The 26,433-nt window shown below is 37.1% G+C and overlaps 1 protein-coding gene across 1 annotated transcript in view; it reads right to left on the minus strand.

Annotated features, from left to right (window-relative positions):
* LOC139167804 (VPS10 domain-containing receptor SorCS3-like) overlaps positions 1-26,433 on the minus strand; it is a 624,967-nt gene that overhangs the window by 163,968 nt on the left and 434,566 nt on the right. Inside the window, exon 6 of the mRNA XM_070752751.1 lies at positions 12,816-12,880. Coding sequence (XP_070608852.1) covers positions 12,816-12,880 — 65 coding nt within the window. The remainder of the gene's footprint in view (positions 1-12,815; positions 12,881-26,433) is intronic.

The raw sequence follows: 26,433 nt of genomic DNA on the forward strand, positions 1-26,433 counted from the left end.
CGCTAGCCAGATGAATACCTGGTAAGCAGATTCTTTTCTCAATTTTCCTCCCCCAAATTAAGGTGCGTCTTATATTCCAGTGCATCTTATACTCTGAAAAATACTGTAATTATTCACTAAATATAATAGAGTCTGAGATAAATTTACTATTTATATATCAGTATATATATATATGTGTGTGTGTGTGTGTGTGTGTGTGTGTGTGTGTGGTTTTTATGTCGGATCACCCTGGTATATTGAAGGAACGTCACAGCTCCTTTTTGCCTCTAGGCCCAACCCAGGGCCATTTCAAGGCAGTTAATTTATTCATAGCGGACAACTATATTCTGTATGTATCAAAAAACATGTGATACATACATGCATGCATGCATGCATGCATACATACATGCATACATACAATACATACATACATACATACATACATACATACATACATATGTTGTGGTTAGCTCTGGCCCAGCTCCTGCCCAAGGACTGTGGATGTGGGAGAGATATCCACATGCTGCAGGCCTTTTTTGCCCCTGGTGGGAACCTGCTGATGAAGGCTCCTCTGACCAAGAAGACATGAGTGACAGGGAGGAGGAGAGTGTGGCAGACAGCTCAGAAGGAGATCAATTATCTAGCTCCTCCTTGGATTCAGAACAAGAGTTAATGATACAGCCACGCATGCGGAGAGCGATGCATAGGCAACAACAACTGAAAACAACAAGGAAAATGAGGCCACCTGTGGTTGGGTGGGGCTGTGGTAATTAGTGAGGCTGCTATAAATAGCAGCCTGAGGGTTTGGCCATTGTGGAGGATTATCTGATCGTTGTGTTTCATGCCTGCTTTGCTGACTTTGATCTTTGCATGCTGATTTTCCCCCGCTTTGAAACTAAACCAGAGCAAAGTGTGTTTCACTTTGTGAAAGAAGAAGGACTGTGAATTGCCTCATAGCTGCAAGCTAAGCATCACAGAACTGATAAGGGACTTGTACAAATTACCAGTTTGTTTGGAGACAAGTGCTCTTTGCTATCCCAAAAGAGGGCTTGGTTTAAGTGAATTTTCATTATAAAGAACATTGTTTTGAATTTTCAAAACGTGTGTGTTTGAAATTGTATCTGTGCATCTTTGGGAGGATTCTACCAGAGAGCTCGCTGAGCTACCAGACCTGATCCCTTCAGCTCTGTGTGTATGTGTGTGTGTGTGTGTGTGTGTATGTATGTATGTATATATATATATATATATATATATATATATATATATACAGTGATCCCTCGATTTTCGCGATCTCAATCTTTGCGAAACGCTATATCGCGATTTTTCCACCCGATGACATCACTCCTTTCCTTTCTCATCTTTCTTTCTCTCTCTCTTTCTCTATCTTGCTTCTTCCTCTCTCACACTCTCTTCCTCCCTCTCTCATCTCTTTCTTTCCTTCTCTCTCTTCTCTATCTCTCCCCCTCTTGCTTTCGAGCGGCAAGCGAGCAGCCGGGCAGGCGGGTGAACAGGCAAGCGGCAAGCGAGCGGCTGGGTGGGCGGGTGACGGGCAAGCGGCAAGCGAGCAGGCGGGTGAACGGGCAAGCGGCAAGCGAGCGGCTGGGTGGGCGGGTGAATGGGCAAGTGGCAAGCGAGCAGCTGGGTGGGCGGGTGAACAGGCAAGCGGCAAGCGAGCGGCTGGGTGGGCGGGTGACGGGCAAGCGGCAAGCGATCTTGGGGTTTCCCCTTTGCCTGGGCGGTGGGAAGACCCAGGGAAGGTTCCTTCGGCCGCCCAGCAGCTGATCTGCTCCGCAGCGTGGCAGCACCGAGGAGCCGAAGATGGGGTTTCCCCTTTGCCTGGGCAACGCGGAAACCCCATCTTCGGCTCCTCGCTGCTGCCGCGCTGCAGAGCAGATCAGCTGCTGGGCGGCCGAAGGAACCTTCCCTGGGTGCCGCCCGCCGCCCATGCAAACTCCACCATCCGCGCATGTGCGGCCATGAAAAAAAGGGCGCGCATGCGCAGATGGTGTTTTTACTTCCGCAACCCTACATCACGAAAAATCGATTATCGTGAGGGGTCTTGGAACGGAACCCTCGCGATACTCGAGGGATCACTGTATATATATATATATATATATATATATATATATATATTATATATATACACACACACACATACATATACATACATACATATGCACACGCACACGCACACACACACGCACACGCATACACACATTCATATATGACTCCAACAATTAGATAGGCATTAAAAAGGTAATTTCTTGTAGAGTTTATGGAACTGTCCACTACATGTTATCCATAGTTTATCAGTTACTATATAAAAACTTTTTTTCTACAATGAGATTTTGTTTAGCATAGATTCATAAAATGTGACTCAAAGGTTTAAGCACTGAACGATAGAGACTAGACTGAATTTTGATTTATTATCAATAATATATGGAAATATTCCATACTGCATAGGAAATGTATCATTCTGACATATTTTCACCAATAATCCAATTTTCACCAATAACTATCACAGGGACATAGGACAAATTCTACTCCCTTGGGCTTCTTTCCCATCTTTTTTCCTCATTTAAGCTTATATACTTATCAATTCATTCATTCAGGGATATACACCTGCATTTATTTTGTAAATATAGTATAATGAAACAGTGTGTAAACATCCTCCAGACATGCAAGCATCCAGCTACAGTCACAAAATCAATCTAACATCCATTTCCTAGTGCAAATGCAACACCCAGTTCTGCAGGAAACAACGAATGAAGGAATAAAAATTGCCATGTCCAATAAATAATCAGATTCAATAAAGAAATGAAAGGGGGCACTTTCTGGAGCTCAGAATCCATGAAGCAAATAAGAACCATTTTACCAAGCAAAGAAGCAGAAAAGAGATCAGCTCTTAACCGTAATGAACCACATTTCTTTTCTCCCAACATAAAGAAGCCATTAAAGCAATGGGAATGGCATTTTGATCTCTATGATTAAAAAAGAAAATCCTACAAAGGAACATATGTCAGAGACAGCTGGTATATTTAACAATTATTGAAATAGAGGATCAAGCTATTTTATAAGTGAGAAGTATGAGTGTTATTGAGGAAAGCAAAATTAAATACCACATAAAGATTTAACAGAAAAACAGATTCCATTAAGTAAGCAGTATTGCCTGCTTTATATTTTATAGTATTTATAATATTTTAATATTTATCTCATTTATAAATAATATGTATATTATTTATAATATTTATATCTGGATATATATAATATTTATATTATTTTATATATTTATATTAATTCATAATATAAATTACTTTATATTGTGCAGAGTATTTCAGTTCTAAAATGGAAGCAAATAATGTCAGTGTGCGATGGCTGGGTCAATTTTCTGTTGAACAAGTTCTGTATTTCCATTTCAAGGGAATTTTTTATTATGCACAAATTTCAGATTTTCGTGGAACACTTCCAGCTTGCATATGCAATATAACTCATGAGGTCCAAATAACTTAATGGGATGAAGAAATTCCTTTTGCCCTTGCCCAAGATTTAAACTTCATCTGATTACTCTTTAGAATTTGGATTTTTTACCTGGCCTATTTTTCTGTGAGGCTTACACAGTAATCACATTCTACCTAGATAGCAAGACATTGAATTTAGATGGAGAAGACTCCATTCAAGATTTGACATTATCAGAAAGTGAACATCTTTCTGTGCCATCCAACCAATTTGAAAGGCATGTTGTTATATTAATAAAATGAACTTAGATTTCCAAACATTTGAGCTACTAAATAGGTAGAATATAAATATAAGGTATTGTAAAGTAAGAGCCAGGTTTGTGTACAATGAAAAAAATCAGAAGGCATCTGGTAGCACTTTTTCCATTTGGCAAATTTTATCAAAAGACATATGTGTTCATGGGTGTTTGTGCAGTGCAACTCGTATCATAAGATGCAGACAGTAGTTTGACTAATAGGACTTAAACTGGAAGGAGGTGAGGTGGGTGAAAGAAAGAGTAAGAAAGATTGATTTTGGAGACAAAGGTTACATGTGACACAAATTAAAAGTACCTCTTCAGTTAACAATTATAATATGTTAGAAAGCCCCTCTGAGATTATCTGACTATTTTTGGTCATGGTTCAACAATTTCTGTCTTAATAGTCCTTGTAAAACCTATTTTTTCCAAAACAATTACCAGTACTTTGAGAGTTTTTACAAAGTTTGAAATTATCTGACATTACTTTATCCTTGTTCTGAGTCCTGATATCAAGCTTCTGTCAGTCACTTATTTTGGACATTTTGTCCCTATTTATCTTGTGCAGAATTCAAAGAAACATTGCTGGGAGATGATTATAATTTATTTCATTAGATATAGATTGATGAAGGTATCTATAATCTTGTGTATACTTGTTAACCTTTTCTGGTTTTATGTTTCGAGTCTGTGAGACTTGAAATCGAAGTTTGAGACCCTGTAAAAAATTTCCCCTGCATTTCTGAAACTTGAAATTTCATGACTTTTCATCATTTTAGGGGTTCAGAGAATTTTGGGGTGGGTGGGGTGGGGGGCTTAGTTTTTGCTGGGCAAAAAAGTCACACTTGTACTGTTTTCGAGTCTGTGTGACTCAAAACGGAAAATTCTTTATTTTAAGTGCTTATATTTGGTCAATTTGAAAACTTCTTTCCCATAGAAACTAGGATGAACATTTCTGCACACAATTAAATGAAAATTGAAATTAAAAAATGATGCTTATTGGTTTATTTTGCTCATAAAAGCCCCACCCCCTTTTTTTTGTGAATTTCTTTTCAATTTATAGATAGTTTAGCCTGCAAAATGCGTACAATTTTACTAAATTTGGTGTGGGATTACTAGTTTGAACATTCCTGATCATAAGAAAATTATAAATGAACTGAAAGAAATGATGCTTATTGGGTTTTTTAAATCAGAAATAAGCACACCCACCCCCGGCTGCTTGCAACCATTTTCAGTTTAAATTTTTTTTAGGCTCCAAATCTGAAATATTTTTAATATCTTAGGCATTGATTTACTAGGAAACTAGCTTGAACATTTCTGAACATAATGATATGAAAATTGACATTTTTTGAGCATTTTGTGTCAGTTTATATTTTTTTAGGCTCTAAGGAATTTCCCCAAAAAAGTTTTGATATACTAAATTGAACATTCCTAATCATAAGAAAAATAGAAATTAACTGAAAAAATGATGCTTATTTGTTTATTTTGCTCACAAAAGGGCCACACCCCTTAGCCTTGCTATGTGCCATTATTTTCACTTTTTATATAGATTTGGCTAGAAATATTGGGAATATCCTTTTGAAAAGCAAGCACATGATATCCAGACAACTAATTTTATGAAATAAATCCATTTTACTAAAAACAAGTATATAATTTTGAAATTAGCAGCATAATTTTTATATAAATTGAAATAATTGAACACAGCGGGGGGGACTTTTATGTGCAAAATAAACAAATAAGCATCAATGTTTTAGTTCAATTTTCATTTCATTGTGTTTAGAAATGTTCAAACTGGTAATTCAATGCTAAAGTTATTGAAAATATTTTGAATTAGGGGCCTAGAAAAATTTATAAAGTGGTATGCTTGAAAAAATGGGGGGGCACGGCCCTTTTATGAGCAAAATAAACAAATAAGCATCATTTTTTTTCAGTTCAATTTTCATATCATTATGTTCAGAAATGTTCAAACTAGTAATTCCACAGCAAATTTAGTAAAATTGTACGTTGCTTGCAGGCAAAACTATCTATAAATTGAAAAATAATTCACAAAAAAGGAGGGGGGACTTTTATGAGCAAAATAAACCAATAAGCATTATTTTTTTATTTCAATTTTCATTTCATTGTGTGCTGAAATGTTCAACCTAGTTTCCAAGGGAAAGAAGTTTTCAATTTGACCAAATATAAGCACTTAAAATAAAGAATTTTTGGTTCGAGTCATACAGACTCGAAAACAGTACAAGTGTATAGTGGTTTTGAACAGGGCAGCAGGGTTAAGGCCTGTGATTTAGTTGTTGATGTAGATATGGGCTCAAAAGAGACATTTTTTGATTTTGCTGGCTCTGATTCTAATGTTGGTATAAATGTGTATGCTGCTTGTGGTTGCTTGTGAGAACCTAGTTAGTTGGGTGGTTCCCTGGATACAAACAGAGCTTTGCCTCCAAGTGCCTGAGGAAATGTATTGTTATTGCCCAATAGGCAATAGAGTTTTAGCTGATTAATAATATGTTGAGTGTTTTGAGCTGATAACTTTAGATGACAACCAGGAGTGTTCTGTTCTTCATCTGTAATGTGAATGTAACCTTAAGGCATATGATGGATTGATAATGGTTGTATGTTTTCATTTTGTTATGTATCTTGTCCAACCCCTAGGGAACTTGCTTAATGGGTCTTTCCATCACAAGATGAATAACATTCCCTCCCATTAAGACTTGTCATTCTATTGAATAGTTAAACGTATTATTGTGATTTTATCTGTTATATTCATTATTATTAATGGTCTTATTTTTGCTTTTTATGTTTATTGTGTTATTGCTTTATAGTTTTATATGATTGGCTTGTATTATAATTGATTGTCAATCAATTTTTAAGAGGCAATGGAGTTCACTTTCCCAGTGTGAAATATAGCTCTGACTACAGTTTAGCTATCTTAAAGCAACTTAAAGCATCATCATTCAGGAAGCGCACTTTCCATGCTGTTTGTCCAGAAAGCAAAGAGCTAATCTCTTCTCCCTCTACTCCTAAAGTCAGGGTGTTGTTAATAAAAAGGCTGAATGTGATTATATTTGTCCATCATATTCGAGGAGGACCTTGACATCTAATGGGTTGTGGGCTGTAAATGATGTGTCTGCAGGTGGCTGGTAAGGCCTAAACAGGCACGAAATGTTCTGCCACATGTTGGGCAGACATATGTAGGCACCATTGTCACTGTGTGGCTGAATGTACAATCACATTTAACTTCCTTTTTGGCTAATTAAGAATGGAATTTGTTAGGTCTAAGAAGTGTTAAAATGTTGGGCCAGGCACAGCAAAGCAAAGGGAGCAGAAAGCAGAACAAGACAGAGCAGTGAGAGGTAACAGCAGGAAATAATAGATTATTTATTTATTTATTTATTGGATTTGTATGTTGCCCCTCTCTGTAGACTCGGGGCGGCTAACAGCAGTAATAAGAACAGCATATAACAATCCAATATTAAAACAGTTAAAAACCCTTATTATAAAACAAAACATACATACAGACATACCATGCATAAAATTGTAAAGGCCTAGGGGGAAAGAGTATCTCAGTTCCCCCATGCCTGGCGGCAGAGGTGGGTTTTAAGAAGCTTACGAAAGGCAAGGATGGTGGGGGCAATTCTAATCTATGGGGGGATTTGGTTCCAGAGGGCCGGGGCCGCCACAAAGAAGGCTCTTCCCCTGAGTCCCACCAAGCGACATTGTTTAGTTGACAGGACCCGGAGAAGACGGGTCCCGTCACTATCTGGTATACCTAGTAAAGCTGACAGAAGAACAGATAAGATTAGCTGTTGAAGAGCCACCTTTCTTTTCTTTTCTTTTTTTGGCAGGAAAATCAGACTTGTTTTGGAGGTAACAATGTGGCTTAAATGATTAAGCTTTGATTAAGAAAGCCAAGGCCTACATTTGGGATCTAGAGTCCTGTTTGATTGAAACAGATCAAATTAACCAGTAACGTAGTGAGGGATTCATATTTTTTCTCTAGGATATGTAATGGGATACCCCGATGTTCTTCATACATTTTCTGAGAGCTGACAATTGGTGAAATAGAAAGGTCTTAAATAAGTAATGAATGTTTTCGTAATCAAATGCTTGGAATAGATTGCAATGTATATATAGATAGGGTCCTGTAAGGACAGTATATCTTTCTTATAGAAGCACTTTGTGATTGTTCTCTGTATAGTTAGTGTATTATGATATTTGGTGTGGTTTAATTTTATTCTTTTATAGCATTCCTTTTACACTTTTGGGAATTATGAAGAAAATTGAATTTGATAATGTCACATAGAAAGATTATGTTCAGAAAAATTCATGGTATTACAGACTAGTGATGTTTTGTCATTTTGTATTACTTGGGTGAGGAAGTGAAGTAACTCCAGGGATCCCAACTAGTAAATTCTATGATGTCTGTTTGTGAGAATATTATGGAGACTTATACACCCAATACCATAATAATTCAAGGATAAACTGTGTTAGTCTCCCCTATGCAGAAAGCCCCAGATGATCACCTCCTCTTTTGCTAGGAAGGCCAAATTTTCGCTCTAGATTGGGGTATGATTAACCGGCGGGCTGCTTTAACCACTGAGTTATTTGTTATCCAAAAATCTGTGTTATGTGATAAGGAAGAAAATAAGGAAAGGTGTAGCCTGATGCCCTGTTGCCCCTGCCTTCTTCTTTTTTTTTTTTGGTTAGGTAGATATAGATGATTTCATCTATACCTGTAATTTTAATTAGGAAAAAAATACAGTTTCTCTGGACAGCTTCCCTTCTGAATGTTTGGAGGATTGATTTGGAGATATTTTACTTTTTAGGCAACAGGCAAAAATGTTTTCTCACAGCCATATTGGCCAACATGCATCTGGTTTAATAGTGTCCTGATTATCATCCATTGTTAAGATAGCAGACCTGACAACTTTATACATATATTCCTTAGTTTTTCATGCTAAAACAATATACTAATTCTTGTATTTGGGAGAAAGAAGTTTTGTAATGATTGAAGTATTCAGGGAAGTCCTTATGCCTAAAGCTATAGACTCATTTGAATGATATGCATTGTCCATTGTCCTATTGGATATTTGAGGGTGTCTTCTCTATCTTAATTGACTGTGGCCTTTGAACTATGTAGTAAGCATCCTCTTCTGGGATAGGGATAGGAAGAGATTTAGAAAAGCCTGACTAATATTGCAGAGATTAACAGTGAGGGAGGATCTTCCTCTTTTCCTTTTACTGAATTTTTGTTGAATTTCTTCTATCTGACTGATTCTGCAGGAAGTAATCTGAGATGTAAGCACTCAAGCCTTCCTTAGATTCCTGGGTGCTTCCACCTCCAGCATCTATGCAATTGAACAATAGTCATTGCCAGTTATTACTATCTGCAACTTTTTGCCATTTCAGAAAAATCTGCCAAACTGGCAGAAGAAAAAGGGGAAAGAAGGTGAAAGAAAAAAAAACTGGAAAAACTTAGCGAATCCTTGGCAGAATTGATAGGCTTATAAACAAGACAGGACCAGAAATAGGATATTGACTCTCGAAGGAGGCAATACTGAAATGTTTTCTAATCTGTCTCCAGAGCAAATGCATGGTACAATAATCTTACTCTGCTCTTGGAAATATACACATTGCATTAATGAAATTATGACTCAATAAAAATACTAGGAAAAATACTAGTACCTCTAATGGAAAATAAAAATTACTGAGCGAGATAAAATAACCTTGTCCCTAACATTTGAATGCCATTCAAATGCCTTTTAGGTTTTTAGATTATGTAATTATCTGTTTCAACTCTTGTGTCTCTTAACATTAGAGAGAAAAGCAAGAAGGCACAATGATCTATTTATTATTTAAGATATAATAAATAATATATTTATTACTATAAGGAAATACATATTCTGCTGTGAGACAAGAACTTTAATTCTATTTTATTTGAGAAACCGGGAGAAAAAGAACTTTTAACAGTCCCGTGAGAGCACCCAAGATTTAAATTAAAGCATTTTCATTTGATAATGCTTTGAAGTTTGGAAGCAGCTTTGGAAATGTGCACTGCTGAATAGTTTGGTTGATTTATTTACAGATCATGCATGTAATGGAAACCTCTTTTCTCTATAGTGGGCAGAACTACCAGCCAGGATGGGTTGACCTCGTTACAGTTAGATACAGACTGAGTCTGTTAATTTAAATACTGGGGGAACTTCCACCCCCAGTTACCACTCAATCCTCAGTCTGGACAGACGTGGTCTTGTTCAATCCTAGGATTGATAGCTGATATATCTACCTTTCATCTGTCAAGGTAGGACTAAAACTCCAGATCTCATGATTTCTAGCATGTTGCCTTAACCACTACATTTCTCTGATTAGTGTTGTGGTTCAGCCTGAGGCAGATCAAAGGCCAGCTGCGTCTCTGCTGGCTCCATGCCCAGAGGAGGCTGACAGCGAAGAGGAGGGGGCTGAGCAGTTGGATGGGGGAGAGTCCAGTCAGGAATGTGACGAGGAAGAACAGCATGGGAGCCCCGGGGAGGGGCTCACTCCAGCCAGTAGCTTGGAGTCTTTGGAGTCATTAGGTGATGAGGCACAAGCTGTCATTGACATGCGACAGAGACGTTTAGATCAAAGGAAGGATCAATTGAGGAAATATTATCAGCATTGAATAAGGAACAGCAGGGCTTGGGTGTGGTCCTCATTAGCAGGGAAGGGTTTATAAGGCAGGCAAGCTCTTGAAGCCATGTGGAGTGTTATCAGTTTGGAGTTGCTGTAACCTGCATTGTTTTCTTGGCGTTTTTGTTCCTGGCTCGTGGCCCAGCAGTCTTGAAGACCCGTGGGAGGTGTATGTCTGTTACCTACAGCCTTGTCTTGGCAGCAAGAATCCTATATTGATGCATGGACAATTGCCTTCGTGTATATATTTGGAGTTCCAGTGTTTTCCTGCTTTGTAAGGACATTTTCTGTTAGCTTTGTTTCTCTTGAACATTATAAAACTGTATTTGAATTTTACCGGTGTGTCTGGCTTATCTTTTTGGGTTGGTCATAGCTTTCGGAGTGACCCAGACAGAACAATTAGTAATGTTTTTTTCCCATTAAGTTATATGGAGGTGAGCTGGGTTATAAGGACAAATATTAAAGGATCCGAATCTGGGTCGGTCACCAGAACTCATTCACAGAGAACTTCTCTTTCACCAGAAAGCTCTGAATACTAAATCTCTATTTCCGATAACCAACACAGATGGATCTTGTAATATTATCTTAGGACATGTACATTTGTCATCCTTTGTGACAAATATTAAAGTAAAATGGGCTATTGTGAATATAGGCTGAATATAAAAGTGAGTAACGAGTACAAAATAAATATTTCAGAATAATCTGATGATAGAGGCAGAGTGAATGATGTAATTAGAAAATAAATAAGAATGAAGAATGAATTTTCCAAGAGGAAGCTTCTTGCAAAACAATCACTATAAACAACGAGGAAATCTCAAAAGAGAGTTCTAAGAAGTTTATTGAATAAAATTTGTATATCAATGTGTTACAAACTATATGGAAATTATGGAAATGTATAGGAAATAGTGTTGGCATAAAGTAGATCTGTTAACATTTTTTATCTTTGCTTGTGTGCTACTAAAAAAAAAAGCCTAGGATGACTAACAATGTTAAACCAAAACAAAAAAACAAAAATCCCCAATACTATCAAACTGCAAATTGCATATTTTAAAAAGTTATAGTTATTTTAAAAATGATTTAAAAATTGAAACATACAAATATAATATGCCACCAACCCCTTCATTCCCAGCCAAGTGGAAAAAATGTATTCAACACTTTTCTGAAACCCAGGTGGGACAAAGTTGACCAGATACATGCGGGGGTGGTTATTAAATTTGCCATATGAATCCATCACAGTTTTTGATAACATAAAATATGAAAATATAATAAGTTTTTAAAATAAATTTGTGGAGTAAACAAACATCATATCCTAGGTTAATTGCACATGATGTTTACAATAACTAGCATTACTTAATTAGGGATTCCAATTGCTGGCAGTACTTACCTCCAAATGAATTTTGCCATTCAAGAGGTTTGAAGACAATGTTGATATGTATTGTATTTCCATTTAAATTGAGGCTATTATTTCAAGTTTGCATATATACATATAGATTAGCAATTGTGACAATCTGTATTCTGCTTTGTATTCTATCTGACTTTCTCGCAATACATAAGAGGCTTAGAAAACAAAAATTAAGGTGCAAACCTATTTGTAATTCTATACTATTCTTTGGTAACAAATGTCCATAAGAGCATTATCTGTATGAAAACATACAGTATTCAGTACAATTGTTTTCTCTAAAAATAAATGAAATGAAATATATTTTATATAAATATTCTTTGCATAAAGATATGCTTTTTTCATATTATGTATATTATTTTTTAAAAAATCGTTTACCACTCTTCTCACTGCAAGGTGAAATTCCAAGTTAGAAGTCTTATAAAACTACTAATTAAAAATGGGAAACTAGCTCTTGGAAATAGTTTTAAAATCCCAGTTTCTTTTAGCACTTGATCCCTAAAATCCAAATTCTAATTGGGGCATTTCAATGACACATAGAGCAGAAACCAAATAGCTATCAAATTCCCAATTTAGCAAACAAATGGAAGTGCTCTTATTGGTTTCTTACAGCAAATTCACCCATATGGCTCCATCCATAGTTTGTTTGTGAATCAGGGACTCTGCCTTGCTCCTCTTTAAATCAGCTTGAAGTAGAAACCAAGAGTCCCATTTTTGGATATAGAGGAGGGAGAGACAAAGAGAGACTAAGAGATATGTAGTTATTCTGGCATATTATTCCTTGTCTTTGTTTATTGTTTGTTTATTTCCCCTTTATTTACTGCCTCTAATAAGTTTTTGTTCCCTTCTACTTCTATTTCTTTCCACAGAAATGAAAGTTTTAGAATTGGGAAAAATGCAGCAAAGAGAGCTTCGAGACTCACATTTTCCCTAGCAATTAAAATGTAAATCAAAAAACAGAACCAAGTCAAATGAAATTGCATCTTTTCCTCTCTGGTTTTATAGACATGGTGCTTAGACACTCACGTCCATCTGGTGTCCGAGCCTCCATATGTACAAGGTCAGGCTCCTTGTCCAAATCCGTGACAGACCTGAGAGAAAAGAAAAAGAAGCGGAAAAAAAGCAAATCAATCTGTGAAGCAGAATGCATAATCACAGGCAAAGGTGAAGTTGGCTTGAGAAATGAAAAGGGGAGAAAAAACACAGGCTTCTCATTTTAAACAGTTCAACCTAAAATTCAGATTGATTCAATGCATGCAGAAGAAAGCAACAAACATGGAAATAATAGTAGTCTAGTTTTAAAAGTACATAGAATTAGCACATTTTTTTTCATTTTATTTAATTTGCATTCAAATCTCTGAAAATGTTTGTTAGTAAAGCAGGGAGAACAACTAGTTGTTGCGTATAACATGTAGAGCTGGAATACATATTGTAAATAATGCCCAGAAAGACTTTTTTGTCTGCTTCAATTATGCTTCAGGATGACACAAATCATGCTAATAACTTGGTCTTCACATTTCATACTATGCGAATACTGTTCAGTGTAAAATTACCTGCCTTGGTATTGATTGAATCGATATTTGGGGAGAGACCAAGAAAAAGATACAACAAGGATTCTAAAAACTGCTATTTTATTATTGTAGTATATAATAATAACAGAATCTTAAAAATCTGTCCAAATTTATTTCTGTCCATCTTATACTACATGAGTTTCTTTCTCATACTTGCTTCAGTCTTTGGATCATACCATCCATTGTCCAATCCCTTCCTTAACAGTTTGTCCATGCTTTTTCAAAGGTTAGATTTACATTCTTTATATCTTGACATCCATTTTAGTTATTTTATTCATTAATTAAATATTATCCTTTTTCCCCCAAAGGGGGACATACATGACATACATTGTATTTATCGTACAATCACAAGTCTAAGAAGTAGGTTGGACTGAAAGAGAGTGACTTGCTTAGCACAATCTAATGAGTTACAATAGCTGGTAAAGTTTTGACCCTGTGGTTCCTTGCTCATAATCCTTCTTTCTAACTGCTATTTGTATTGTTTCATATGAGCAATGGTTAAACCATATCACCTCAGCAGGGGGAGACCAATTCCAATGAAAAAGCTATGTCTTAATCATAATTTCCGATATATCAATTGAGCAGATCTAAGCATATACAGTAGATGTGTAACAGAGCATGTGCAAAACTGGGCATACTGGTATCACAAGTAAGTTTGGAAGAAAAATGAAGCTTTCTTGCCATATGTGTTTTTCCATCCCATCCCTGTATGAATAAAATGATAACTACAGAATATTTCCTCAAAATATTTCACCTTGTACATCATTCTTGCCTTGTTTAGAGGCATGCATATATAGCCCACACAGAGTATGAGTATTCTTTAATAATTCATAAAATTGATTCAAGAAGACAGATGTTTTGAATTTGTAATACATCGTTAACCAAATTCATAGATATGGAGGTGGCAGTTTATAATCCAATACACTGATAATGTCAAGATTAATTAAAGGATTCCAAGATTCAATATGTAGAGACAATGAACTATTATTATTAAGGAGGACATATGTGTTTCCAAATACTCTAGAGCTTCTTTCAAATCAATTTAATCCCTGATGTTCCCTTGTTACCAGAATGAAAAGATAGTAAAACATTTATGATAGATTTGTTTATCTCTCTGGTATCAGATAAAAAGCCATGCAAAAACAGAAAGTTATATTCCTGGATGAGCCCAAACACTTAGAATTAAGCCAAAACTTAACCCAGTCTTGGTTTTAGAAGAAAATAGCAATATGCAATCAACAGATTTATTGGAAGCAAAAGAGATTTACAGAAAACTGGCTTTTATTAATTTTTTTTTTTTAAGCAATGTCAGAAATCTGGCCTATCGACTGAATGCAAGATAAAAGTATTATTATTTTATTTGGAGTGGAACAAAACATATTTCCACAATGAAAGAGATGATGTAGCAATTCATGAATTACTACTGTAGATTATATAGTAAGCATATAACAGATCCAGAAAAAAATGAACATTATGGGAATAATAATAATAATAATAATAATAATAATAATTATTTATTAGATTTGTATGCCACCCCTCTCTGAAAACTCGGGGCGGCTCACAACAACGATAAAAATGATATTATAATGGCACAAATCTAATATTAAAAAACTAAAAACCCTATCATAATTAAAAACCAAACAGCACATACATACCAAACATAAATTATAATAAGCCTGGGGGAAAGATGTCTCAAATCCCCCATGCCTGGTGGTATAGGTGGGTCTTAAGTAGTTTACAGAAGACAAGGAGAGTGGGAGCAGTTCTAATCTTGGGGGGGGGGAGGTTCCAGAGGGCCAGGGCCGCCACAAAAAGGCTCTTCCCCTGGGGCCCGCCAGACGACATTGTTTAGTCGACGGGACCCGGAGAAGGCCAACTCTGTGGGACCTTATCGGCCGCTGGGATTCGTACGGTAGCTGGTGGTTCCGGAGGTACTCTGGTCCAATGCGATGTAGGGCTTTAAAGGTCATGACCAACACTTTTAATTGTGACCGGAAACTGATCGGCAGCCAATGCAGGCCATAGAGTGTTGTAGATACATGGGCGAATCTGGGAAGCCCCACGATGGCTCTCACGGCCGCGTTCTGCATGATCTGGAGTTTCCAAACACTTTTCGGAATATATACTTTTACCAATTTTAGAGAGCAACAAAGGGAAGCTTGTAGCCCTCTTATTGCTGAAGACAAGTCAAAAGAGATGATTAAAAACTGAAATAGAATCCTGATAATATTTTTGTTATATAATGATGATTGATAACATATTATCCATTTAGTTATGTCTGACTCTTGGCAATTCTTTGAGCTAGGTCTCTCCATCTGCTCTTCTGATCTTGTACTACTTCTTTGAGTTGTTCTATGTTGTTTGATGGCCTGGTTTCCTTTTACCATCAACTCTTCACATCTTGGTCAAACTGTTATCATAGTAATGAATTAAATTCAGGAACATAAAGAATTTCCTACATCTTGAAATGACTTTATCTCTTTGATTTATAAAGAAGGGAAAAGTTTGAACTTTTTTGTTACATACGTTGTAAGTTGTTTTGCAGAGATATTTGAAAAAAGGATTAAGAAGTTAACTAAATGATACATCCTGATCGGACTACATTTATTCAAAAAAAGATTGTTACTGGCAAGATAAATGTTTAAAGTGGCCAAGATATTTGTTTCTATTTTTATTGCATGCAGAAAATACTTTTGATGATTTGATAGTTGCAACCTCTTTGAAAAAAGTATGTTATAGCTCAAATTGTGTTAATGAAATACAGTACATAGTACTTATAAAGGAAAAAACAGAAGAACAGTTTTTCTAAAAATTGTAATAAAGCACGATACTGAACAGGGAATGTTATAACTTTATTGAAGACTAGAGTTAACATTACGTAAAAATATGGAATTCTATATGACCAAAAATATAGGGATTAATTTATAAACAACTATCACTTAATTAGAAAACTAGAATAAGAGATATATGGCCAGGAAGAATTGCAATCATTGAAATGAATATTTTACTAAACATTTTACCAAAAGTCTAATAGCTAATGCATATGAAAAACTGTCAAGGTTGAACTGCTTCTGAAACATTTAGGTCTAATCGCTATTCAACTTGTCAAAAAACTGGGGGAAAGAAAAGGAAGAAAGAATGCAGACATGCCAGAGATGGACTGTGAAAACTAAGAACTCACAAGGCCATTAATTCAAGTGTCTGCCAGAAAAGTGAACAGTTCTAAAAAAAAAAAAAAAGGACAATTCATAATTGGCCAATGTGACCAAGTAGGAGTGGGGAGAAACTATTGTTTAACTATACATGAATTGGGAAAAACCAGAGTTAGTTTTGATTCTTCAATACTGAAATGGTATCTCCAATAAAGTTGCAATAACTAGTAGAATGGAAGGGGTACCCAGTGTCAGAGGCAGAGTGGGTGAAAAAGAAGGATCACTCCAAAGCAGACTCTGAATGGATAAGAACAGTCATAAATATAATACTAATAAAAAGAGCAATAAATAATTAAATAAAATCTACAGTGCCATAAAAACTCCAATATAATAATAAAAAAACATGCATACTTATAGTCAATCCTAATTCCAGGCCTGCCAGAAAAACCAGGTGTTAATGGCTTTCCAGAAGACTGGTAGGGAGGAGATAGCGTGAAACTCTGTGGGAAGTTGATTCCATAGGGTTGTACCCACGACAGAGATCCCACCAACTGACATTGTTTGGCAGATGGGACCTGGAGAAGGCTGACGGGACCCAGAGAGAAGGCCTCTGTGGGCCCTTATTGGCCGCAGCAAGGGATGAGGGAGGAGGCAGTCCCATAAATGAGTAATGATATTAATCTATTTTTGATATCTTTCCAGCTGTAACGTTTTTCCCAGGGGGTCAGCATGTAAAGGTTGAACCATTGTATTAAGTGATTGGCATCAACAAGTCATGGTCTAATTTTAACAAATCCAGAGCCAGCCTTACTATTAGCGACTGTAGCATCAAAAAAGACAAAGAATTGATACTTTCTAATTTCCTTGACAAGACAGGAGAGTAGTTGTGGAATTTCTGCTCAGATACTATGTTTTAATTGATATACAGATTGATTTGAGTCATGAATGAAAAGACATATTTTCTGTTAAATTGAATACTTTGATGTCCCCCTTGAGGGTAATATATGCTTGTCTTTGTACACTTGGCATTGTCATATAAATAGCCAGGCGTTAGAAAAATACATCCTGGTTTTATACAATTCTGAATAATCTATTTCACCATTAGGAAGTTTACATACTGGCTGTTTTTACTTACTCTATAATCATTTGATTGTACAATTTTCTGAATGCAATATATAAACAACCATAACAATTTCCATTTAGTTATCACTTTTCAGTGATCCAGAGTAGAAGAATATATCCCAAATATAAATTTAGGAATAGAAATACAGTGGTATCTCTACTTATGAACTTAATTTGTTCCGTGTCCAGGTTCTTAAGTAGAAAAATTTGTAGGAAGAAGCAATTTTTCCCATAGGAATCAATGTAAAAGCAAATAATGCATGCGATTGAGGAAACCACAACAAGGGTGGAGGCCCTGTTTCCTTCCAGGAGTTTCCTAAAGAGGCCCCATGGAGGCTTCTCCCCACCTTTTCCAGCCTGTTTCCTCCCAGGAGATTCCTAGAGAAGCCCCACATAGGCTTTTCCCCACCTTTTCCAGCCCTGTTTCCTCCCAGGAGATTCCTAGAGAGGCCCCATGGAGGCTTCTCCCTGCCTTTTCCGGTTACAGTTTCAGAGGCTCGGATTTGTAAGTGGAAAATGGTTATTGAGAAGAGGCAAAAAAATCGTGAGCACCCAGTTCTTATCAAGAAAAGTTCGTAAGTAGAGGCATTTGTAGGTAGAGGTACCACTGTATCTCATAATATAAAGGATCCAACATTAGAAAAAGCATTATCTGCATTGCCTTAAAAAAAACTTGGAAAGGAGGCTTATTTTGAAATGTAATTTGCAACGAAAAATAGGGTTGACTTGGGGAATAAAGCAAAGAGTGCCTAGCAAAAAATCAGATAAGGTTGGGGGCAGTCTCAAATAAATAAATGGATAAAGAGGTAAAGGAAGTAATTTAGAGGGTTAAAAGTGGCAGCATGAAGTTTGTACCTTCAGGCTTGCAAAGGTCTCTTAATATAGCCTTAAAATAGAATTTAAGAATTTAAATTAACATTAGCTCTTTTAGTCATATTTCCTGTCTAATTTGCCCATGGTAATGTGAGTTAAAGTTACAGGAGTAGAGTTATAGAGTAGGTATAGAGTAAATTTATTTAATATTTGTTTCAGTGGTTCACAGTGATTGAATACTGTGATTTAAAATAATATGGGACTATCTTTAAGAACGCACAGATATAACGTTGCCCACACAGTAATTTTAGGAGAAAATTCAGAGCATCAGGAACTGTCAAGAAGAATGCATTCAGTACCTAGCAGTCAGTCAATCAGGACTCCTTAACAATAGGTATTAATAAAATTATTTCCCATTAAAACTCAGCCTGGTGCCTATCATACATTAGCAAAGATGCACAATTTAAAAACATACAGAACTATCACTTAATCAGTGATTATTATGGTTGGAAAAATGAAAGATAAGCTACAACACATATTCATATATTAAAAATATGAAAAAAGCATTGCAAATAAAAGAAATCCCCAAAACTGAAAATATAACCCATTCTCAATGAATAGAGATATCAGAAATATATATAAACTTAAAAGACTGCAATTAAAATGGATTTGTGTCTTGCTATTTCAATTTTGTAGATATTTAGCAAAGCAGATATACAAAGGGAAGATCCCTTTTGGCTCCCCAAAAAGACACAGCACGACCCTTGAACAAAAGAAATATTGCTATTGTAAGCATTAAAGGTGACATGTAAATGAATATTTAGCTTCAGAAATTGTTGGCAAAAACAAAACAAAACAAAAATCTATAATTGCCTATGTGATTTATGAAGTAACTTCTACCAAATTAATCAAAAGCTTAGAATAGAAACCGCTTTTTGTTGGCAAATTTTTCCCACTTAGTATGGTGTAAACAGAACTGTAAATAACAGATTATTTTCCAGACAGGTCACTCCTTCCCGTCATGTTTCCAGACACTTTTATCACAAACCTCATAGTGCCCTCATCCTTATAAGATGCCTCAACAACCAAAGAGTTCCAAAGGTAAAGAAACAAAATACAGATAGTTTGTGGTACTTTCTGTTTGAAATTCTCCCTCAACAGCTGAGAATTTTGCTAGGAAAGCTTGTTTAACTTGTGGAGCTATTTAATTTACTTTTTTTGCTGAATGCTCTTTTTCCTTTGAAATTTATATTTTTATTTACTTTTAATTCTTTTCTAATTGTTCTGGTATTGTTTCTTGCAATAGATTTGACTTAAGTTTTTTTTTCCCCCAGTTCCACATGCAGGAATGGTTGAGTTGAAAATATTTTGTGATCACTGAAGTATTATTATTATTATTATTATTATTATTATTATTATTATTAATTAGATTTGTATGCCGCCCTTCTCCGTAGACTCGGGGCGGCTCACAACACAATAAAACAGTTCATGACAAATCTAATAAGTTACAATTTAAAATATTTTTTAAAAACCCATTATTAAGCAGACATACATACAAACATACCATACATATATTGTATAGGCCCGGGGGAGATATCTCAGTTTCCCCATGCCTGATGTCAAAGGTGGGTTTTGAGGAGTTTACGAAAGGCAAGGAGGGTAGGGGCAGTTCTAATCTCTGGGAGGAGCTGGTTCCAGAGAGTCGGGGCCGCCACAGAGAAGGCTTTTCCCCTGGGGCCCGCCAACCGACATTGTTTAGTTGATGGGACCCGGAGAAGGCCCACTCTGTGGGTCCTAATCGGTTGCTGGGAGTCGTGCAGCAGAAGGCGATCTCGGAGATATTCTGGTCCGATGCCATGAAGGGCTTTATAGGTCATAACCAACACTTTGAATTGTGACCGGAAAATGATCGGCAACCAATGCAGACTGCATAGTGTTGGTGTAACATGGGCATACCTGGGGAAGCCCATGACTGCTCTCGCAGCTGCATTCTGCACGATCTGAAGTTTCCAAACACTTTTCAAAGGTAGCCCCATGTAGAGAGCGTTACAGTAGTCGAACCTCGAGGTGATGAGGGCATGAGTTACTGTGAGCAGTAAGTCCCGGTCCAAATCATATTTACATATTTACCCTCTTATCTAAATATTATTTGGGAGGGACAAATCTAAGCCAGTTTTATATTAACCGGAAGACAACAGATTAATTGGGTTGAAACAGAGTGACTGTTTAATATAGAGTGATTTGCTTAATAAAGTTAAACAAGCATAAACAAGGAAAGTGTCCAATTTCCTCTTTCTCCAGAGTGAACAGGAAGCTTCGTAGACAATGTTGGAAGAAGCAAGGAAGAGAGAAGAAATGAGATATAGGTATTTCTCATTTAGCAATCACAATTTAGACCAGCATCTTATATTCTTATTTTTTTCCCTATTCTAATTTATTTAAGCAAACTTTGTTCTGCAAGGTGGGGAGGGGGAACAATTTCTTTAGGCATTCTCTTCCCTGTCTAATTTACTTTTTTCCCCTTTCCACCTTGCAAGCTAAAGATATTTCAAAGGAAGGGATTACAAGAGAGTAAGCAAGGACACAAAGGGGATACATCAGGCTGTTTTCCTAGTGGCCTTGTGGATGCTGGTGGCATTACATTCATTGTGGGCCTGTGTCATAAAGCTATTTGCAAGCACCATTATAACTTTGAATGGTTGCTGAATGATGCAGTCACTGTGGACTACTATGAATTTATTTCAGAAATCATTGTCCAGATTGCTTTTTTCTGAAAGTGGAGCAATTGCAGTATAGAGCAGCAGAGTAGTAACTTTCCATAAATTTCTGAATGCAAATGATCATTTAGCATTTAGTGGCTCCAACTAGGCTGTTGGTTGACAGTGCAAAGGCCAAACAATGTGTAATTTTTGTTACTGTGAAACTCCAGCTGAAAATATAAAACATCACTTGTTATAGAAGAAAGGAAGAGATAAATGAATCTCTCTACATGAAAGGGCAATCAAGGACAATTATGATATTTTTTAGCAAGGATGATGACAATATTAATCAGCATCTGCTTTACATATTTGACAAACGTTTGCACACAAAACTTGTGAAAGATACTTAATAATAGTAATACTATTATATTACTAATTGACTGAATCAATAGTAAAATTTATCAAATGTTTTCTTTGATTAATTGTAAATGTAAAATGTTTTTCTCAATGCAATTTGAGAAATGTAAAATGAGATTCTCAATGCAATGTGAATCCCTCAACATGTTTATTAAGAATTAATGGTAATCTTTCATACTATTTGAGATAGGCAAGATAAGAAATTATAGGATATGTTTAAAATAGTTTTGAAAAAGAGAAAGGGAAAGTACACAACTCTGTTTTTTTTAGAATCTTGTTCTTGCTCAAATGAGAAAATTAAGACTAATTTTACTAAGCTGCCAAGTATATGTTAGAAAGAATATTTTCAGAAATTTAATGCTTTGGGGTTTATTAGGAAAAATTTGCCTTAATTTTATGTTACAGAATTTGTTTTCCAATTTCAAATACTGTATTTTTTGGTGTTTAAGACACACCTTATTACCTTTAAAAATGCTTTGACAATTGGGTGCATCTTATACATAGAATGCTGCCAAGGCGGGACAGGAGGTGGCAGCAGCAGCGGAAAGTACTGAGGCATTTCTGGCAGCTTCCCTTCGAGTAGCAGCAGCACCGGGAATGTCACCTCCACGTTCCAGGCCGCCGCTGCCACCGAATCAGAGGCACTGAAGGGGCAGAACTGTCATCTGCACCGGTAGCATATTATTGGGTGGCAAGCTCGGCTCGGGTGAGCAACTGTGGCAGGGACCAGTCAGGTGCCACCTCTCTCGGAGTTAAGCTGTCTCAGCCAGCCTGATCATCTGGCAGGAGGGGGCTCAGATCCATCGCCCCCCATCTCAATATCTCGCCTTTGGGGGCACCTTTGGGAGGGCACAACTTGTAATATGTTTGCAAAGGTCATTTATGTAGATTATAATGTTGGTCCTAGAAAACTGCCTTGGGGGACACCGCTGTTAACATAGAAACATAGAAACATAGAAGTCTGACGGCAGAAAAAGACCCCATGGTCCATCTAGTCTGCCCTTATACTATTTTCTGTATTTTATCTTAGGATGGATATATGTTTATCCCAGGCATGTTTAAATTCAGTTACTGTGGATTTATCTACCACGTCTGCTGGAAGTTTGTTCCAAGGATCTACTACTCTTTCAGTAAAATAATATTTTCTCATGTTGCTTTTGATCTTTCCCCCAACTAACCTCAGATTGTGTCCCCTTGTTCTTGTGTTCACTTTCCTATTAAAAACACTTCCCTCCTGGACCTTATTTAACCCTTTAATATATTTAAATGTTTCGATCATGTCCCCCCTTTTCCTTCTGTCCTCCAGACTATACAGATTGAGTTCATTAAGTCTTTCCTGATACGTTTTATACTTAAGACCTTCCACCATTCTTGTAGCCCGTCTTTGGACCCGTTCAATTTTGTCAATATCTTTTTGTAGGTGAGGTCTCCAGAACTGAACACAGTATTCCAAATGTGGTCTCACCAGCATTCTATATAGCGGGATCATAATCTCCCTCTTCCTGCTTGTTATACCTCTAGCTATGCAGCCAAGCATCCTACTTGCTTTCCCTACTGCCTGACTGCACTGTTCACCCATTTTGAGACTGTCAGAAATCACTACGCCTAAATCCTTTTCTTTTGAAGTATTTGCTAACACAGAACTGCCAATACAATAGTCAGATTGAGGATTCCTTTTCCCCAAGTGCATTATTTTACATTTGGAAACATTAAACTGCAGTTTCCATTGCTTTGACCATTTATCTAGTAAAGCTAAATCATTTACCATATTGCCGACGCCTCCAGGAATATCAACCCTATTGCACACTTTAGAGTCATCGGCAAATAGGCAAACCTTCCCTACCAGACCTTCCCCTATGTCACTCACAAACATATTAAAAAGAATAGGACCCAGAACAGACCCTTGTGGCACACCGCTTGTAACCTGACTCTGCTCAGAATACTCGCCATTCACAACAACCCTCTGGTGTCTATGCTTCAGCCAGCTGCAAATCCATTGAACTATCCAGGGATTAAGTCCAATCTTCACTAATTTATCTATCAGCTCTTTATGTGGAACCGTATCAAAGGCTTTGCTGAAGTCCAGGTAGGCAATATCCACGGCACCACCTTCATCCAACACCTTTGTGACATAGTCAAAGAAATCAATGAGATTAGTCTGACATGATTTGCCTTCAGTAAAGCCATGCTGATTTGGGTCCAATAAGTTATTGTTTTTTAGGTGCTGATTTATCCTCTTTTTCAGTAGAGTCTCCATCATTTTAACGACAACTGATGTCAAGCTAACTGGCCTGTAGTTACCAGCTTCTTCTCTACTGCCCTTCTTGTGGATAGGCACAACACTTGCTATTCTCCAATCCTCAGGAACATCTCCTGTTAACAAGGATTGGTTAAACAAATCAGTCAGGGGGGTAGCAATGACAGATCTGAGTTCTTTAAGAACTCTGGGGTGGATGCCATCTGGACCCATTGCCTTATTTATCTTTAATCGTTCAAGTTCTTCTAAGACATCGGCTTCTAAGATCACTGGAGCTGAATCCGTACAGTTGGAAGCAATGCTATATCCCTCTATAGTATTATTTTGTAAGGTGTCTTTTGAGAAAACTGAACAGAAGTAGCTATTGAAATGGTCAGCGATCTCCTTATTCCCATTAATGCATGTATTTTTCCCGGTACTAAGCTTCGTGATGCCGCAGTTTTTCTTCTTCTTATCACTAATATATCTGAAGAAGGTTTTATCTCCCTTCTTTAGAGATTTGGCAATTTCTTCCTCTTTTGAGGCTTTAGCAGCATATATTATCTGTTTCGCCTCCTTCTGTCTCATTTTATACACCTCCCTATCAGCTATACTTCCAGACTCTTTATACCTCCTATAGGCAGCCTTTTTTTCATTGACTATAGTCCTTACATCATTGCTAAACCATAGCGGTTTCTTCTTCCTTTTACCTTTAGTTATTTGTCTTACATACAGTCCAGTGGCTTTTAAGATGGCCTTTTTAAATACAGTCCACTGGGTGCTCGCTCCTGCCATTTTATCCCTCCCCTTTAATTCATTATCTAAATATTCCCCCATTGCATTAAAATTTGTTTTTCTGAAATCCAATACTTTGGTTGCATTATAGGATTGCTCACAATGAGTTTTTACATCAAACCACAAACATAGATGGTCACTGCAACCTAAATTTTCTCCCACCTTGACATCTGAAACCCAATTCCCATTTGTAAAAACTAAATCTAGAATATTCTCCCCTCTAGTTGGTGTCTTAACCAGCTGTGCCAGAGCTGCTCCTGTAAAGGCCTCTACTATATTCTTACTTTTGCATGTAAGGGCACTGGGGATATTCCAGTCAACATCAGGCATGTTGAAATCACCCATAACCACAATATCTCCCTTTACTGCCATTTGGGTAATTTCATCCACCATCTTGTTGTCATATTCCTCAGATTGCCCTGGAGGCCTATAGATCACCCCAATTCTAATGATAGAACCGTCTTTATTTTGCATGCAAATCCAGAGGGTCTCTAGATCTTGACATGTATTTTGAATTAGTGTTGTTTTTAGAGTTTCTTTAACATAAATGGCTACTCCACCTCCCCTTCTCTCTATTCTATCCTTCCTATACAGTGCATATCCTGGTATGGATATTTCCCATTCATTAGAATCCTTAAACCATGTCTCAGTTATGGCAACCAGGTCCAAATTATCTCTAGATATTATGGCCATTAATTCACAGAGCTTGTTGCTCAAGCTTCGAGCATTCGTGCACATTACACGAAGAACATTATTTTCATTATTAGTTTGCCCCTTATCATCAACAACTACATCTATTTTATTTGCAGCTCCCTTTTCATAAGCTTCCAAAAACTGCTTTATCCTCATTGGTCGGGGACAGAAATCACCCACATCAGTTACATCTCTGTCCCCTTTACCTAGTTTAAATGCCTGTCCAAAAAAGTTCTGAATTCCTCACCGAGTACCTGGGTACCTCTGTATGATGGATGCAAACCATCCCTCTTAAACAACTCCCTATTAGACCACCTACTGACATCATGACTTACATAGCCAAAACCTTCAGCTTTACACCACTGCTTTAACCACACATTAAACTCTATGATACACGTTGTTTTATCCTCTTGGCCACAAACCGGTAACACCTCTGAGAAAGTCACTGAATCTGCTATTTTACCCAGCTCCACACTTAGACATTGAAAATCTCTTTTTACTACATTGACATTTCTCTGGGACAAATCATTTGTGCCAAGATGCACCACCACATCAATGTTATTACCTTTACTCACAGCCTTGACAATGTTTGTAATCCTCCTCCTGTCCCTGCTGGCAGTGGCCCCTGGGAGACACCTCAGCACCTTCACCACGTCCTTACTCTGTCCCAAATCAACACCTCTAACAGTCGAATCACCCACAAGAAAATGTGTCCTCTTTATATTTCTACTAACTGCACTTGATGGTTTGGTGACATTTACAACAACTTCCCCTTTGAATATCCCCTCATTCTCTGCCTGAGGGGCCTTGCTAATATCTCCAACATCCTTACTATTTAAATCCGCAAGAACAGTATAGGAATTCGATAAAGAGAGACCAAAATTACTATGTTTTTGCTCAACTGCACGCAATCTTCCTGAACCGACAGTTGTCCACACAGCCCTCCTCCTCGGGGGGCGCTGTGGAAGTGGAGGCTGGACACATGGCTGCATTACAGCACGTGGCTGGGACAATCTTTCCACTTCTGACTGCAAGCTACAAACTAAGGACTGCAATCTAGAGATCTCGCCATCTAACCTAGATGTCCTAATGCAAAGAGGGCAGTACCCCAAGTTCCACAAGGTACTACGGAAGACAACAGCCAAA

This window comes from Erythrolamprus reginae, chromosome 5, assembly GCF_031021105.1.
Source record: "Erythrolamprus reginae isolate rEryReg1 chromosome 5, rEryReg1.hap1, whole genome shotgun sequence".
Lineage (NCBI taxonomy): Eukaryota > Metazoa > Chordata > Lepidosauria > Squamata > Dipsadidae > Erythrolamprus > Erythrolamprus reginae.